The sequence below is a fragment of the Aythya fuligula genome, chromosome 6 (genome assembly GCF_009819795.1).
Source record: "Aythya fuligula isolate bAytFul2 chromosome 6, bAytFul2.pri, whole genome shotgun sequence".
In the NCBI taxonomy this organism is placed as follows: domain Eukaryota; kingdom Metazoa; phylum Chordata; class Aves; order Anseriformes; family Anatidae; genus Aythya; species Aythya fuligula.
Window position 1 is genome coordinate 1,362,768 of NC_045564.1, and position 15,421 is coordinate 1,378,188.

The following is a 15,421-nucleotide window of genomic DNA, read 5'->3' on the forward strand; positions in this document are numbered from 1 at the left end:
GAAATACTGTTGTTTTTTGTGCAGTTGCAGCTCTGAATAATTGCAATTTCTGCTTTTTTAATCAAATTTGGGATTTTCAAAGCATGAAAGGAGTGTAGCATTATAATGAAATAAACCTGTTGTGCTAGTTCTGTTTTCTTTTTCTCTTTTTAAAGGGAAAAGATAATAGAAAAATTATTAGATGCATTTCAGTTGTGTTCTGCTGCTTCTCACTCTAGACACTGTGCTGTGCTTGGAATATTTCTAATGAGACAAAAAAGCGCCTTCTGTTCTTCTTGTGCTTACTGTACCATTAAGATTTAAGCAAAGTAAGACTTTCCACACTTCCTCCTTTCTTCAGTTCTGTGCTAGGCTTAAAATTCTTACCAAAACCCTGAGTTGAATTAATTTGATTGTTTATCCTGAAGCTTCAGATCCATCATCTTTCTATAGGTGGTTCTGGTTGGATTTGGACACATGCACTAAGTAGAGAAATCTGCTTTTGCTCTTACCCTTAACTGTAGGCAGATTCTCCAGCATTTTTTCATGAAGGTGGGAGAGGGAAGTGTTCCCTGGTCCCTCCTGCTTCTTGCTCTCTTCTGCAGGAGCCTACAAGCTCAGTTAGCACGCTAAAATTGTTAGAACCATAGAGCTTCAGGCTACAGGATTTCTCCTCAGATTCCTAAATTGTCTTGTTCCTTCTGCCAGTTTCAATTTGATCACAGTTTTTCCCTGAAGGGAACCTCCTAGCTCTTTCAGAACTCCTATGTGATCAAGAGATTCATGCTTCCTTTTTCTGATGTTCTGATTAAAAATAATAATGCAATCAGCATTCACTTTGCAAGGCTTGGGTTAGTGAAGGGCTGAATTTAAAAAAAAAAAAAAAAAAAAGTTTAACTTCTAAAGATTTTATGTTTAAATATGTGTTCTTCAAAAATCGAACCCTGACAAAATAAGAGCTTGATTTTATATATATGTGTGTGTGTGTGTGTGTGTATTTTTTTTTTCTTCTTGGTAACTTAGCCTTGAATGTTAATTATATTTCTATAGCTCAGCAACAAAGTAAATTTAGTAATTTGCCAGAATCTGTGAAGGAACACAAGTGCATCGACATCATTATATTTCTATCAAGTTGAATTTGTCAGCTATTCTCTCTCAAATTGCATATTTTTTTGCATATAAACCGTTGAATGGCACAGTTTGTATTGGCCATCCATTTTTCTTGAACTATAATTCCTATCTATTGAAGTCAGTGGAAGAACAAAGATTCCTTTGGGGGAGGAGAGGTGAGAAATCTGACTGCTGGTTTTCAATAGTTTTTTTTAGAGCTGGAAAATAACTCTTTGGAGATACATTACAATTCACCAAGGGTTTTTTCAGCAGCTGTTGAAATGAATCTTTGCAGCTGTTGTCCAAAAACAGTTTTTGCAATCTTTCCGTTCCCCTGTTGCTGTCTGCTTTTTTTCTGTGTGCATAACTGTCCCAGCTTTAATACCCAGGTTATGACTGACTTAGGGATTTCATGCGGCCTCTTTGCAGCAGTTGCTGCTTGCTTCTTCAGCCCCACGTGGCTGGGATGTATTTCAGTGACACACATGGGTGTGACGCTGCTGAATTCTGCTGGAAGTATTCAAAGGCACAACCCTCTACATGGTTGGCATTCTGTAGCTGATCAAGTGTCTGTAACCGCAGTATAAGATTACTTTAGCTGCTGAGTTCATAAGCTAAAGTATTTTTTCATGAGATGAACATTGAAGAGTTTTATAACCAGATAAAAACTGGGCTTTTTAGGGGAAAAAAAGTGTTTAAACTTTTGCACTCATCACCAGAATTGCACTTCTTGTATGTTTGCATGTGCATTCAATTGTCATCTTTATCTTAGTTTTTAAGTTTGCTTTTAGTTTGCAAGGTATCTACAGCAGCAGTTGTCCTTCTATATTGATGTAGTGAAATGAGCAAGTTTTAGATAATGTTTTAATATAACTGAAAACAATGGATGCAGGTAAAGCAGCTGCAGAAATTTTCATTTTGCTTGGATGTTGTATGGAGTAAACAGAATTCTGTTGCTAACATGATCAAAATGCAATTCCCAATTCAAGGCAGGTACAAATTCGAAAGAATTAAGTCATTTTAAATTCTCAATGACAACCAAAACAGAAGGGAGTCATACAAGTAATCCAGGTAAGTTCTTTTTTAGCTCCATTTGGGTCAAGGTAGTGTTGCTTCTGTTTGTTGCTACCTTGCAGGTTCTCATAATCATAGAAGTACTTAAGATTGATAGGAGTGCTGTGATGACACTTTCGCTTTTTCTGTTTAGCTTTATCTGCCAGGCAGTGTCTTTTTTTTTTTTTTTTTAATAATATTAGCAAGGATAAACCAGATGTTATTTTGACATAAGTTTCGACTTAACCATTTGTCTCAAAAGCCACTTAGTGGAGGTGCCTTGCTTCAATAATGCATTAAAATTCAGAGTTATATTATCATGATTAAAAAAAAAAAATCTAGCATGTTAAACGTGTTACTGGTTGATGATTATAAGTATCTGCCTAAACACTGAAGACAGGTTCAAATTCATTAATTAATGAGATTGAGAATTTATGAACTGTTAGGAACTCTGCAGGTGTTCATGTTTGTGCCTGAAGCCATATATTCAGTATCTGCACTGTATTTGCATATATTCTAGAAATAAAATAACATGTTCGGTAGCTTTATAAAAGCATAGGATACAGATACGTAAGTATCTAAATAATCATAGCTCAATGTAAGTAAGTTTCTTATATGCAATATAGGAAAAACAAAGATAATATGAATAAATGCTCAATGTCTTACAGTACATTAACAAGCATATTGGTAAAACAAGTAAAACAACAACAACAAAACAGGACTTCCTGTTTGGCTTGGAAAACTTCCATGCTGGTCTGGTCCAATTTTAAAGCCAGAGCAGTTGTATTACATAGCTTTGCTTTGCTAGACACCTTTTAAGCTTATTTCTGCCACTGAAGCTGTGGCAAATAGTCATCTCTTTACATATTTGTGCAATATTGGAGAGGATTTAAACCTGATATTTTGAGGAATGCATAATTTTTCAGTTTAAATTTAGTTTAATTGTTTAGGATAGCTAGTTGGCAAGGTAGAACTGCACAAAAGGCTTCCTTATTGCACTTAGGAGAAGAGACAGAAAATGAATTAATATTTCATGCACAGCTTTGGTTTGGGCTAACTGGATACTGTTAGACTTCCACAAGTAAGTCAGGGAGGTATTCTCTGAAATGTCCTTCACATCAGGAATCTTCCTACAATCACTTCTCTTTCAAGCTTTTCCTTTGGCCATTTATGTATTTATTTAAGTAACTGTAGCAAGACTTTACACTTCATGCTTCATTTATCTTTACAGTCTCTCCCACCACACCAAAAGCCACATTTATTGTTAGGCATACAGTATTGGAGTTGAATAAAGAGGTTTTGTGCCTGTTTGCTGCAGGGGATATGTTGAATATGGGAATCGTGAACTCAGAGTTTCTTTAGAGAAAATGAAACAGTTCATAGCTCAATTTGTATTGAAAAGGGGGTTTTGAATAATAAATTGACTTGGATGCTTTGTGAAATTGTAATTTGATGCAGAAAGAACTTGGAGTTATTTGCTGTCTTAGTTCCATTTCATCTGAAGGACTGTTCAGTGGGAAAATATAAGCCCACGTGTAAGCCCATATCTCAGTAAGATACTGAGCTAAAAACTTATATTTTAGCTTATGTTTGTCTTTGTTTGCAGGTGATTATTTGCCCAAATCTTTAGAAGGAATATTTATCTACGAAGAAGAAGGTGCTGGGGTTCCAGGTTCTAACAGGAAAGGAAATGATGCAATAGTAGTTGAACAATGGACAGTTATTGAGGTAAATTGGTAATTATTTAGCAACACAATTTCCTACTTCTAGCTTGCTTTGTTTGTTTCTGTAGAATGACTGTACCAGTATTTGATAAACATTTCAGGATGATTTCTTTAAGCCACCTGAATAAACTAAACTAGCCTTGAATCATAAAAATGAGGTCAGGCCTGTGCCCATTAGTCATATGCATAAAAGAAATGCACTGCAGAAGTACTGGCTTGACGCTCGTAAATGTTCATATTCAGACCAAAACAGACCTAATTTCAGCAAGTGCAGCTCCACTGACAATGTACTGACAATGTATTCTTAAATAAAGGGGAAGTCAAACTTGGAATTAGAACAGAAAACTGATACTGTATGAGTTAAGTAGAGTTTTCAGATGTATGTTCTTAGTAAAAATTTTACTTTTAAATATCAAAAGACTTATTTTTCTTAGTAAAGTTACATATGAATTAGTGGAGGATGCTACGGACTTACTTTTAAAATTCTCAGCAATAAATACATTTACTTATGTGAACAGACCTGGCACAAGACTAAAGCCTAAAAATAAATAAATAAAAGTACAAGTAGGCCTATAGCTAGGTGAGATGCTTGTTACTCAGATTGGAAGTAAAAACCTAAATATATCAATTGAGAAATCATTTCTGCTGTTTTAAAAACTTGTGTTTTAGGAGCTGATTTAGCAACATGACAAATTTAACAAGATAGATGTGCTTTGAGTGTCATACTGAATCAGGACTCATATCTAAAGTTAATATTCCTCTGTTTATCTAATCTGTTGTCTTGAACTTTTCAAATTGCTTTCAGTTTGAAATAGGGAATCCCTTTTCACACCAAATACAAATTATCATGTTATAACTAAGAAAGAAGAGGGGTTGTAATTTATGTGTAAAAATGCAAATAAACCCTGTACAGAGTGTCTTTACTACTTTTTATAATTATTAATGTAGGGGTGTGAAATTAAAACAGATTATGGACCTTTATTGCACACACTGGCTGAGTTTGGATGGCTCCTGACCTGTGTCCTGCCTACACCTATTGTACGACATGACAGGTATGCAAACAGCAGGATGCAGCATTTTGCTGTGTCTTCACAGTTGCACATCTTAGTGAATTATCAAGTGATTTTGTCACAAAACAGTCATGCACTGTTTATTGCAAATTAACGAGGAGAATGTGCTAATCCAGCAAGTTATGATCTAATCCAGCTGTTTCTCTTCTTTAATGTAGATACTGTTTCAGTTTACATATAGTAATGAACTACTGGATTTCAGTTCTCACATTTTCTTGCTTTAATATTTCGTTGGATGTCTTGGGGAAAATACCTGTATATGTAAGAAGAGCTAAATAGTAAACCTAGATCCCATATAATGTTTCAGAATTTCTTTTTAATGGAAAACGTACCGTGCTTTTATGCAGAGTACCTGCCATAAAAAATGGCAAATGTATCACTGAATTAAGCTTACACAGTTTTGTTTTGTTTTGTTTTCAATTCTGCTTCCATCAGATTAAGATTGCTGAAGTTCAGGGAAAAAATGTACTGAGGCATAGCTTAGAGCTCATGAAAATGATGGAAAAGCTGGGTGACTTTAGTAATCTTTGGATCTAGACCTCACTGTATTAAATCAAGACAGCATAAAAAGGACATGAATGCAAGTTTCTAAGAGAACTGCTACAAGAAAACAGAATTTTGTTCAAGTGATTTGACATAATTAAATTAACTCACCCATGTAAGAAGGAGGTTTTTCTGGTCAGAAAATAGCTGTCCTCTTTATCTGTGTTTTGTTGTTCTTGTTTTTTGGTTTTGTGTTTTTTTTTTGTTTTGTTTTGTTTTTAATCAACTGTTTACAAGCTAAGACAGTAGAAATTGAGGTAAAACATCTAGCATGTTTTCCTATTTTTAATGATTTCTCTGTTTTGTTTTCTTCTGAAAGTTACGAAATTCTGAATTTACTGTGCAAAGCTCCTGCTCCATCAAGAAGTATTTCTCAGAACACGAAACAAAACGTCTATCCTTCAATTCTTTTTTTTAAATTCTTAATCTACATGTGTTATCTTTGAACTTGGTGACTTCTTAGGGTATGTGAACTGCTGAGCCTGGTTTTCATAAACAGATGAAACTTTTGGCCAGATCTTAAAGATTGAGAAGTAGCCTTTCAGAATCAGATCAACTTTTTGGAAGGGCGTGAGTGAACAGTCGGATAGGAAGGTTCTAGTACTCCTGGTGTGCTGAAGGTCATAGGATGAGAGAGGTTTAAACCCCTAACCTTTGCTATCACACAAGCAGTGTACCTGTACCCATCCCCGAGGGGTTGGACAGAAGGGGTAAAACTGTCCTGAGCAGCCATGTTAGCTCAGTCTGGGCTTGCTGCAGGCAGCAGATGCTATTTTGCACCTGGTAGATTGCAGAGCAAAAGCAGGGCTGCTTAGAAGAAGCTAAGTGCTATTAAAAAAAAATAATAGTAGAAAAAAATGCAGTATGAAGTGATAATGGATTCAATAGACAGCGTCTGTTTCTTGAGTTACTGAGAAGGTGACGTACCAGCAAGACATTGAGGTTATGCTAGGTGTCTGAAATAGCTTTGGTTTCCAGATGTGAGACAACCAGCCCACTGCTAGACGCAAAACGGGATTGTATTCTGGCCAAACATGAAGTTGGATTCACTTCATATTGACATTGGAATGACTGATGAATACAAAGCATTTGTTTTCTGATTTAAATAGTTGTGTAGGTGTGTGCATGAATTGTCTGATAGTTGTTGTCTGGAAGGTATCTCACAGTCCACATTAGAAGAAATATGGTAAATCACGTTTTGAGCGTGCATGTAGTATGTCTAATATACAGTTATTGAGATTTCTTTTTAGAAGTAAATAAACAAAAGTTCATTAACAGAATTCCTAGCTGGGAATTAAGAATTCTTAAAAGACTCTAAAGAAGTGTTTCTGTCCTGACAGCCTGCATAGTGATCGATAAATACTATTATTAGACATCAATATTGGCATTTGAAAAAGAGAAAGAAATTCCTACATGGTTACTGTGTGTCTGATAGGAAAGATGCTAGTACTGTGGTGGTAGATGATCTTAGGAATTCAAGTTAAATGCTGGATAAAGATACTTCATGCTGCCCACCAGCAGTCCTTTTCCCAGACGGGGAACTCTGACCTCAGAACTCAGCCTGAATTTAACAGGTTTCAGAAATACTGAACAAATAAACAATTTGGCAAATTCATGTTTTCATGTTTGTTTGTTTGTTTGTTTGTTTTTTAAATGCAAAATATATAATGAAAATTCTATTTAAGAATAAAAAATGTTAGCAAGGCAGCCTGCTCCCCATTTTTATTTACCTCCATTTTATGTCTTATTCTCTGCCTTAGTCTATTCCTAATTTTTTGCAAAACTTTCCTCATCTCAGATCTTCTACAATTTGTTCCTGGCCATTAAGCCTACTGTTCATCTGTAGACAAAAGGTGTGACCACAAGCTAATAAGGTCTGGAGTGTGACAGGATTGTCACACACAGAGTGTTCCTCTATCTCCCTTCTTTTTTTTTTCTTTTTTAAATATAGGTTGGATTTGAAACAGAATGTAGAAATGGCAGCCTGTAAAGCCTGCTCCTGTGTGGTTTTGATGTTGCTGTTCTTTGAAGTTGGTATTATTTTTACAGATGTTCCTCTCCATAAAATAATGTCGTGTTGCACAGAGTGTCATGCCACATGCTAGCTGAATGTCATGGATGCCCATTTCAGGCACGGGCAGCAGCCTGTAGGCCTGTTTTGTCCTTTAGCTCCTACCTTAAGGGCTAAATCATGCAGGATACAGGAAGCATTTCCTCAAGAAATGTGATCTTTGTTGTTACAAGTAGAGCAATAGTAGAGAACACGCAGAGTTGCATTTTGTGCAGTGTTGTTTGAAAGATAAGGACCTTTTTGGGGTGTTTTTTTTTGTTAACAAAGTAGAAAACCCACAGAAGTTCCTAGTCTTCCGTCAGTGATTGTTTTTCCAGGCATACAGGAGAACAGAGCATGAAAAAAATGGATGTGATGCAATGTTTGTATCCATCTCTTGGATATCATCCCTATCTTGGATATTTAAATACGGTTAGCAGTCACTAAAGTATTTTTTGACCAAGAAAGAATGTAAGGAAGAGCCACAATAGTACTAGTGACCTCATTCACTAGAGCCTCCTGCATTATATACAGCTGTAACATACAGTTAAATGTTTTCATGACAGGAATTTGACAATAATTATGCCAAGTTCAGAAGCTGTATATCACGGATAAGATGAATAGCCCTTTTAGAAGTTAAATTTAGTGATTAGGGGGAAAAAAAAACATGTTAGAAATTATTTTGTTGGTAATTTAGTGCTACTGGAGTTATCAAAATAATGTTATTGTGAATTTCTGGAATTCCGTACATGTTTGTGGTCTAAAGTTAGAATTCTTTACTGGTTTTGTTTTGGATGGAACAGTTGTGTCAAGTCCTGTGGGAGCCTTACTGTCCCACATTGGTACATGTCTCAGAGCTGAAAGTCTAAATGCAATGCAACTGCAAAGGAGTGCGAAACTTCATTTTGGGGAAATGCAAATAAACCAAATAGATTAAAAGAACTTATTATAACTTTTCTTCATTTGTTCAAGAAACACTGTCTAACCTTAGTTGATTCGTACATAGAAAGTGTATGCACGAAAAAAATAAAAACAGATGTAAAAATCATAGCAGGCCTGAGTAGCTTCCATTTGGATGATTGTTCTTAGAGATTTATTTAATGTATGCATACACTAAGAGGACGGACTTATTGCCAATTCAGCATAAGCAGACAAGCAAATAGCTGGTGTTTTAACAAAAGAGTCTCTGTTGCTCCTCATCCCTCTTACAAGAAGAGACAGGAAAAAGGCTCCAGCAGCCGTACTTCGCAGTGACCTTTATTTCCCCTCACTGATTGCTGTAGTCCCTGAAAATCGGCAGGACGGACTGTCTGCAAGCACCGGAAAGCAAGCAGGCAAATACAGTGCAAAAACATTGACTTTGTGGTTATTAGTTTATCATCACAAACAACTTCATCTACGTTTGCAAAATGCCCTGGCTTACAAGGCAAAGTGGAAGTGTGGAAATGAGAGGGAAGCTATGGAGTGGCTTACTCTAAGTGTTTTTTTCTCATTTAAATTCTGTGGAAATCCCACTGTCATTGAGTTCTTTGTGAATTAAGCTCATAGCTGCTTTGTCGTGTGCAGCATTTTAATAAGGTGAGACTTAGAAAATTGTTAATTTACTGATTGTCTACTCACCAGTGTGTCCTTTCTCCATTCTAGTAGAATTTATACAAGCTGAAGCTTAATGTTTGTTTCTTTTTTCTTTTTTTTTTTTTTTTTTTTTTTGCTGCAGGAATGCAGACACAGTTACAAAATAGAGCATAGGCAATTCCCCATGACAGGCATTCTGCGCAACCTTCTCACTTGAAAGAGAGATTTCCCAGTTGATATTACCAAAATAGGCATAAATGAGGCAGGGGAAGATAACTGGCAATGTGGAGTAAGTTTGCAGGATTGCTGATTTCCTTTTCATAATGTAAAAGTGTAACATATGTGTTATTTTTTTTCAATTAATAGAAATAAGGAAGGTAGGGACTCACAGAGGAGAAAACATGTTAAGTTAAAGAAAATAACCTCCTCATTTCCCTGTCTTCCCCAAAGGCTGCAGTTTAGGATAGTTCTCTTCTCTCATCCAAGGACGGTATGCAAAGACATGCCTTGACCTTAGTTCAGCAGGGTTGAGAGGAAGGTTGTGATGGGCCAAGCACCATCACAAAGTCATCATAATTGACTATTGATCAGATACAGCTGGGAATAGTGCTGTTCTGTGTATGTTCTCAGAGCTTACTTTGAGGCACTCTACTAGGGTAGGCTGTTAACAAATTCTTTCTGATCCCCTAGCAATGGTTTTAGTCCCTGATTTTTGTTGGAGTGAGTCCCTAATATTAAAAAAACAAATTCATACTATCAGTCCTAGCCCTGGCATGAAATATGTATCAGTTATGTCAACCTTATGTGTGTGGTTGCTGAGATTGTGACTTACCGTACTGAAGTACGATCAGACATTATTTTACTACTTCCTTCCAGAGTGTTAAGCATAAAAATACAGTTTTATTATTGGTAGGGGAATAGGTGGAATCATGACTTCTTGAAGTGGGCTCACTGTGTGGTAATCACTACAAGTCTGTTTTAAGTCATTAAAGTTTTGTGGTGCTGTTTTTTTATCTTACTCGTGTATTTGTAGTTGCTTTCGTGCTAAAGTGTTTCAGTGTATTTCCTTTATGCATGTTAAGAGCTCGTTGAATACTGCACAGAAGTAGAGTAGGGAGGGAAGAAGTTACCAAAACGTAGTTCTGATATGTGGAAGAGCACAGAATTTTTTTTTAAACCCTCCCATCCCAGAGCTCTGATCTCACAATTCTTGCATGCATTTAGTCCTTACAGAGTCTTGCTTTGTAAGTCACATGCAGTCAATTTGGTGGCCTGTATTTTTGATGGAAAGGTATTGAAAACAAATATCTAAAATCTTCAAGAGGTTGTAAAGGACAATTCCTTTTTTTATTAACCAGTAGTAAAAGAATGCAACATTTTTGAGACATGAATACCTGAGTTGTTTTTGATGAACTTTTTCAACAGAAAACCCACAACTGAAGTTCTTTTTTTGCTCTCTTACTTCTTTCTTCTCTTGTCCCTCCCATGTACAAAACCACCTGTGTCACTTACCTCATTGTGGATGTACTGGTTAAACTGAGCTGAGACCTTTTGTCCAGAGGTAGTGAAAAGGCAAGCTTATCCCACTGTCTCAGATGTTACGTTAAAACCAGAAAACAATTTTACTGCTAACTAAGAGTCTTACTTCACAAATTTCCTGTCTCACAGATACTGAGATACTTGTTGAAGCTGTTTATCTTCTGAAATTGAGGCTGTTTGCTGTGGTGTTACTAGATAGTTGCATGTTGTTGTATATCTATCAGTGCAAATAGATGAAAAAAATACTCTTTAATGTTTAATTTCAGATGTTGCAAAGGTATGGTCTTTCATTAAAAGTAGGAGCTTTGGTACTTAAGCTTTCAAGCACAGTCCTGTCAAGTTACTCCAATCATACTAATAAAAATGTTTTGTTCTGTATTTGTTTACATGTGCAACACCTTAACCAAGCTGTGTGCTTCTGTTTGTTTTATTATTATTATTATTATTACAAACCAGTTTATGAATTAAAACACCAGCAAATGCTTGATAACCTATCCTCTTCTGACTCATACACACACAATTTACAGTTGACTATGAAAGGCGTGAATGTTACAGGAATGTTATTGCCTTGAAATATTCAAAGGATTTTCCTTAAATTTTAGTGAAGGAAACCTGGCCACAAAGCAAGTTGTTTTTCTTCAGAGACCTGTTATTTGGAATTCTGCTGTCCAGACGCCAGAGGTGAGTAATGTGTTGATTAAAAAAAAAAAAAAAAAAAAGTATTTCACACTATAGTTACATACAGAAACAGATTTCAAAATTAATGGGAAAAGAGTGGCAGAAACAGGTTTTGCTTGAAAAAATCTGTTTAAGTTTGTGTCACGTTTTTGCAGATACATTTGCAAGTTGGATTTATTTTTTTTTTAACTCAGCTATATGGCTCTTAGACTAAGCTGTAGAGAACGAAAGTGTAGGTATGCTAAAAGCCTGTTACTTTAAGAATCCTGTTCTAAGAAACAACTGTTTCTCAGGTGGATGAAGTTGGCTATGCTGCAAGCATTTGTTTAGAAGCCTTCAGGAAGTCCTAAGTGAGCTGACTCAACTCCTGCACATGAAAAAGATGACATTTTTTTGACCTCTGAAATGTCTGTTTTCATGCCTGTAGCAGAATACAAGTGTCAAGCTGTGCAAGGGGCTCTGTAATCTGGGGGTTACCAGGGTGAAGGAGTGTTAGCCATTGCTGTGTGAGTAAAAGTATGGGACAGAAATAGAGGACTTAAAATTCCTACAGCTGAACTTCAACAGTTACCTGTCCCCTTTAAGTGAGATTCCCGTAACAGTGGTTGTATAAAAGTACTTTGAGGATTAAATAATCAAAGTAGTCATCACATCCTGCTCAGAGCCAAGGTCACAACAGCAGTGGCACCTGTACAGTGCTATAGCAAAGTCTGCTGTGGCCAGGGGAGGATAACCAATGGGTTTTTCCTTACCAAGGTTTTCTACACCCTGTGGTGGGTTTTCCCTTTTATTTGTTCTTCAGTGGCTATTCTTTCTTCAGCTAATGAGCTTTCTTCTCCTGTGGTAGCCTTTTTAGGAGCTATGGAAGCTGTAGGCATTTTGAATCAGGCCCAGCACTGGAGTAGTAACTTCAGAAATTCTGTCCATCATGATACTATTACTTTTATGAAGCAGTGGTATCTATCCTCTTCTTTGTCCACCTGTATAAATGTTTCATGAGACTCTAAATAGCTGGGATTCATATTTGATCTTTCCAGCTTATATCCAGACTGCTGTCATCATCTGTATTTTCCTGTGATTAGTGTTTCTAAAATACACTCTTCCTTTTTTGTTCTTCTCCAGACTTCTGCTTGTCTCCAGCCTAATTTCCTTCTCACTGTGTCCCCTGATAATTAATTCTTCCATGCCTGGAAGAATGGCATTCAACATGAAAAATGGAAATTTAATTGCACATCTCCATCACAGTCTCAGTTCCTAGCTAGGTGTTGTATGCTGTCTTTAATTTATTTTCCTTGTTTACAAAATTTGGGCTCCTATCTTATTTTCCACATCAGTATTCTGTGCAGTCTCCCTTGCCAATGTTTCAGTCATCCATTCATGTCCTTTTCCAAATTCTGCCAGTTCTTCTTGCAGTTTTCTTTCAGTTTCCCGTGTGTACCATTTATCTTTGGCTTTTTGCTTTCAAAGCTTACAGTCCCTGCTCTCTTGTCATTGTCATCTCTTCTTTTTTTTGGAACATAGTTTTGTTGGTATCAGTGTTGTAAGTGTATAAAGCCATGCTATTTTATGTCGGTCGCAATCAAATAAAGTCAAAATTCTCCTGATGTTTCCCAACTTTTTATTGCTATGTATAATAAGTTCATGGACTCCTGATGTGAATACTCTTTCCTTGGACAGAGATACTTTAAAGGACACTGTAACTATGTGACTCAAGGTAGAAGGATTAATACTGGATTCTGCCAGGAGACCCTGTAATACAAAGCACTCCTGTAAAAACATTCATTGTCAAAAATTGATGAATCTTTGAGATGTGTTTTAAATTAAAATTAGAGGAATCCTTGTGTTTGCTGTTTAAATTCTGTTGCCTAATTGTGAGGTGATTAGTACTGGAATGACCTTTATATTCTTTATTTTTACAAGTATGACAGTACCTGTGTTCTGTGGTCATTGTTTCACTTGATTGTAATGCAAAACCTTTGAGTTAAGCGTTAAGACAGTGGAAGTAAACAAACAGCTGATTTGTAGCCATGTACACGAGGATTATTGTATTTAAAATCTGAAGAGACACAGTATCTAAGTGTGCCCCTTAAGTACCAGTGAATATCTTACTTCTGCAACAGGAAATCTCAGTAGGATGAGGTCATGTTAGCATGGGATAAATAGGTAGCTCGGGCTAAAGCTAAAACATGTACTAAAGTAGCATTTACCCTCTGTTTTTCCAATCATGTAGGTTTTCCCCTGAATCTTAATCTCTACATTTACGTATTTATATATTACCAAAATGTCTGAATTGGCAAAACAGCATATTACCTTTATTCATAGATGAGGTAATCTGTCGATTTGTTACCAGTGCCTAACTGGTATAGCACGTCATGCTAGCTTTGCATGGAATAGCTAGATTTCAGGTATGAAACAAGCTACTGAAACCTGAAGGCATTCAGTATTAACTTTTAATATTAACTATTAACTTTTGCTCTAGAAATTGTAATAAATATGTTTATTTAAAATGATACATGGACAGGGGGAACAGAGTTGTGGAATTTTATCAAACAAACCTTTGAAAACATTTTAGTAAAAAAGTTTAACTCCTGTGATTCTACATTGTTGGTCGTGACACTTCACTTGCATTTACACTGACTGCATTTCTTGTTGTTTTACAAAATAAGATCATCATGTTCATAATTCAGGATGCTTTTGAAACACAAAGCTGCTGCAGATATCTAAAATATTTTAATTTCCAAACTAAATAAAATGCATCAGTTTGTCTATTTATGAGTATCCGTAACGTGCTGGTAACTCGGATATCTGGAGAAGAATACTAACTTTAAGAGAGCCAACCTACAAAACCAACAAGGCTTTTTCATTAAAGGAACCTAATTAAGAAAGCCTAATTAAGTTCAGTGTTAGAGGATGCCTACATGAGAGTCTCAGACCCTCAGAGCCTGATCACGTTGCAGCTGTGTGGCAGGGTCCGGCTGTGGCACAGCTTTGTCCCCCAGGCATGTCCAGCTCCTGGACCCCTGTGACTTGCCTTCTGGGGGCTGGCAGTACAGGGTACCAGCTGCTTTGTGTACTCAAGGTCGGTTTTGTTGTAGTGTTTTGTTGTTTGTTTTTTTTTTCCTTGTGAAGTTGAAGTTGCCAGTTCTAAAGGAACTTTTAATTCAGTAAGAATTGAGGGAACTCCTCTGTTACCTGGCCTGATATTCCCACAGGGTCTCTTTTCAGAAGACTGTGTGTTTCAAGTCCTCACAGATCCTATCTCTGCCTTCTTGTATATTTGTTGGTTAGTGCATTGTGATCTGGCTTGCAATTTATGTAATGGTTCAAAGGCCTCTTGGATTTAGAAGGGTTATATTGTCTCAGTGAGTTCTTTATCACACACCATTTGCTTCTCTAAGAAAACAGTTCAGAGGAGACCTGAGACTGAACTGCACACATGAGGGATTTCTCTTTTTTATTTCCTTTAGGCACACTTCTCCATCCTCTTACTGTGGCATCTAGGCAAAGCTTATTTCCTTCTGTTTCTCCTGAGGCAACACTATTTCCCCTTAGTCTAATTTCCCGATGTCTCCTGTAACAGCTTCCCTTAAATACATTTCCTTTAGCCACAAGGGCCATTGTTTTTACTGTTTCAAAAGAGTTTGGGAAAAATGTTACAGATGTATAGAAGGGGGCAAAGAACTGGCACAAACAGTTGCAGTTTTGGTTTGATCAGAGTCAGACATGTAGGTTAGGTGCAAAAATAAAGCTTTCTTCAAACAGCTGATTTTTAGCATGGGTTAAGACTTGTAAATCATTCTGTGTCTGCCAAGTAAAGCATAGGAATTGGGCATTGTCAAAATAATTGCTTCTTCTAAGCATTTGCTTACTCTTTTTTAAATCTTGACTGTGGTGTATCTTTTGCATCTCTCCTTAAATATCTTTATAGAGAACAAAAATGTATCCATTAGGATATTTCTCGAGAGGAGTTCATAGTTTAAGCCAGTGTTAAATGCTGCCTTATGTTAAAATGCAGCTCACATTAAATTCATACATGACTCATTGTGAAGTGTTTGGCTTTTTTTCTATATAAGCTAACATTAAAACACCTCCTTTTATTT

The 15,421-nt window shown here is 36.4% G+C and overlaps 1 protein-coding gene across 3 annotated transcripts in view; it reads left to right on the forward strand.

Annotated features, from left to right (window-relative positions):
• Positions 1-15,421, forward strand: part of RFTN2 (raftlin family member 2) — a 32,709-nt gene that overhangs the window by 13,120 nt on the left and 4,168 nt on the right. For all 3 annotated transcript variants that reach the window (XM_032190541.1, XM_032190542.1, XM_032190540.1), the window contains exons 7-9: positions 3,749-3,870; positions 4,815-4,918; positions 11,246-11,324. In XM_032190541.1, coding sequence (XP_032046432.1) covers positions 3,749-3,870; positions 4,815-4,918; positions 11,246-11,324 — 305 coding nt within the window. The remainder of the gene's footprint in view (positions 1-3,748; positions 3,871-4,814; positions 4,919-11,245; positions 11,325-15,421) is intronic.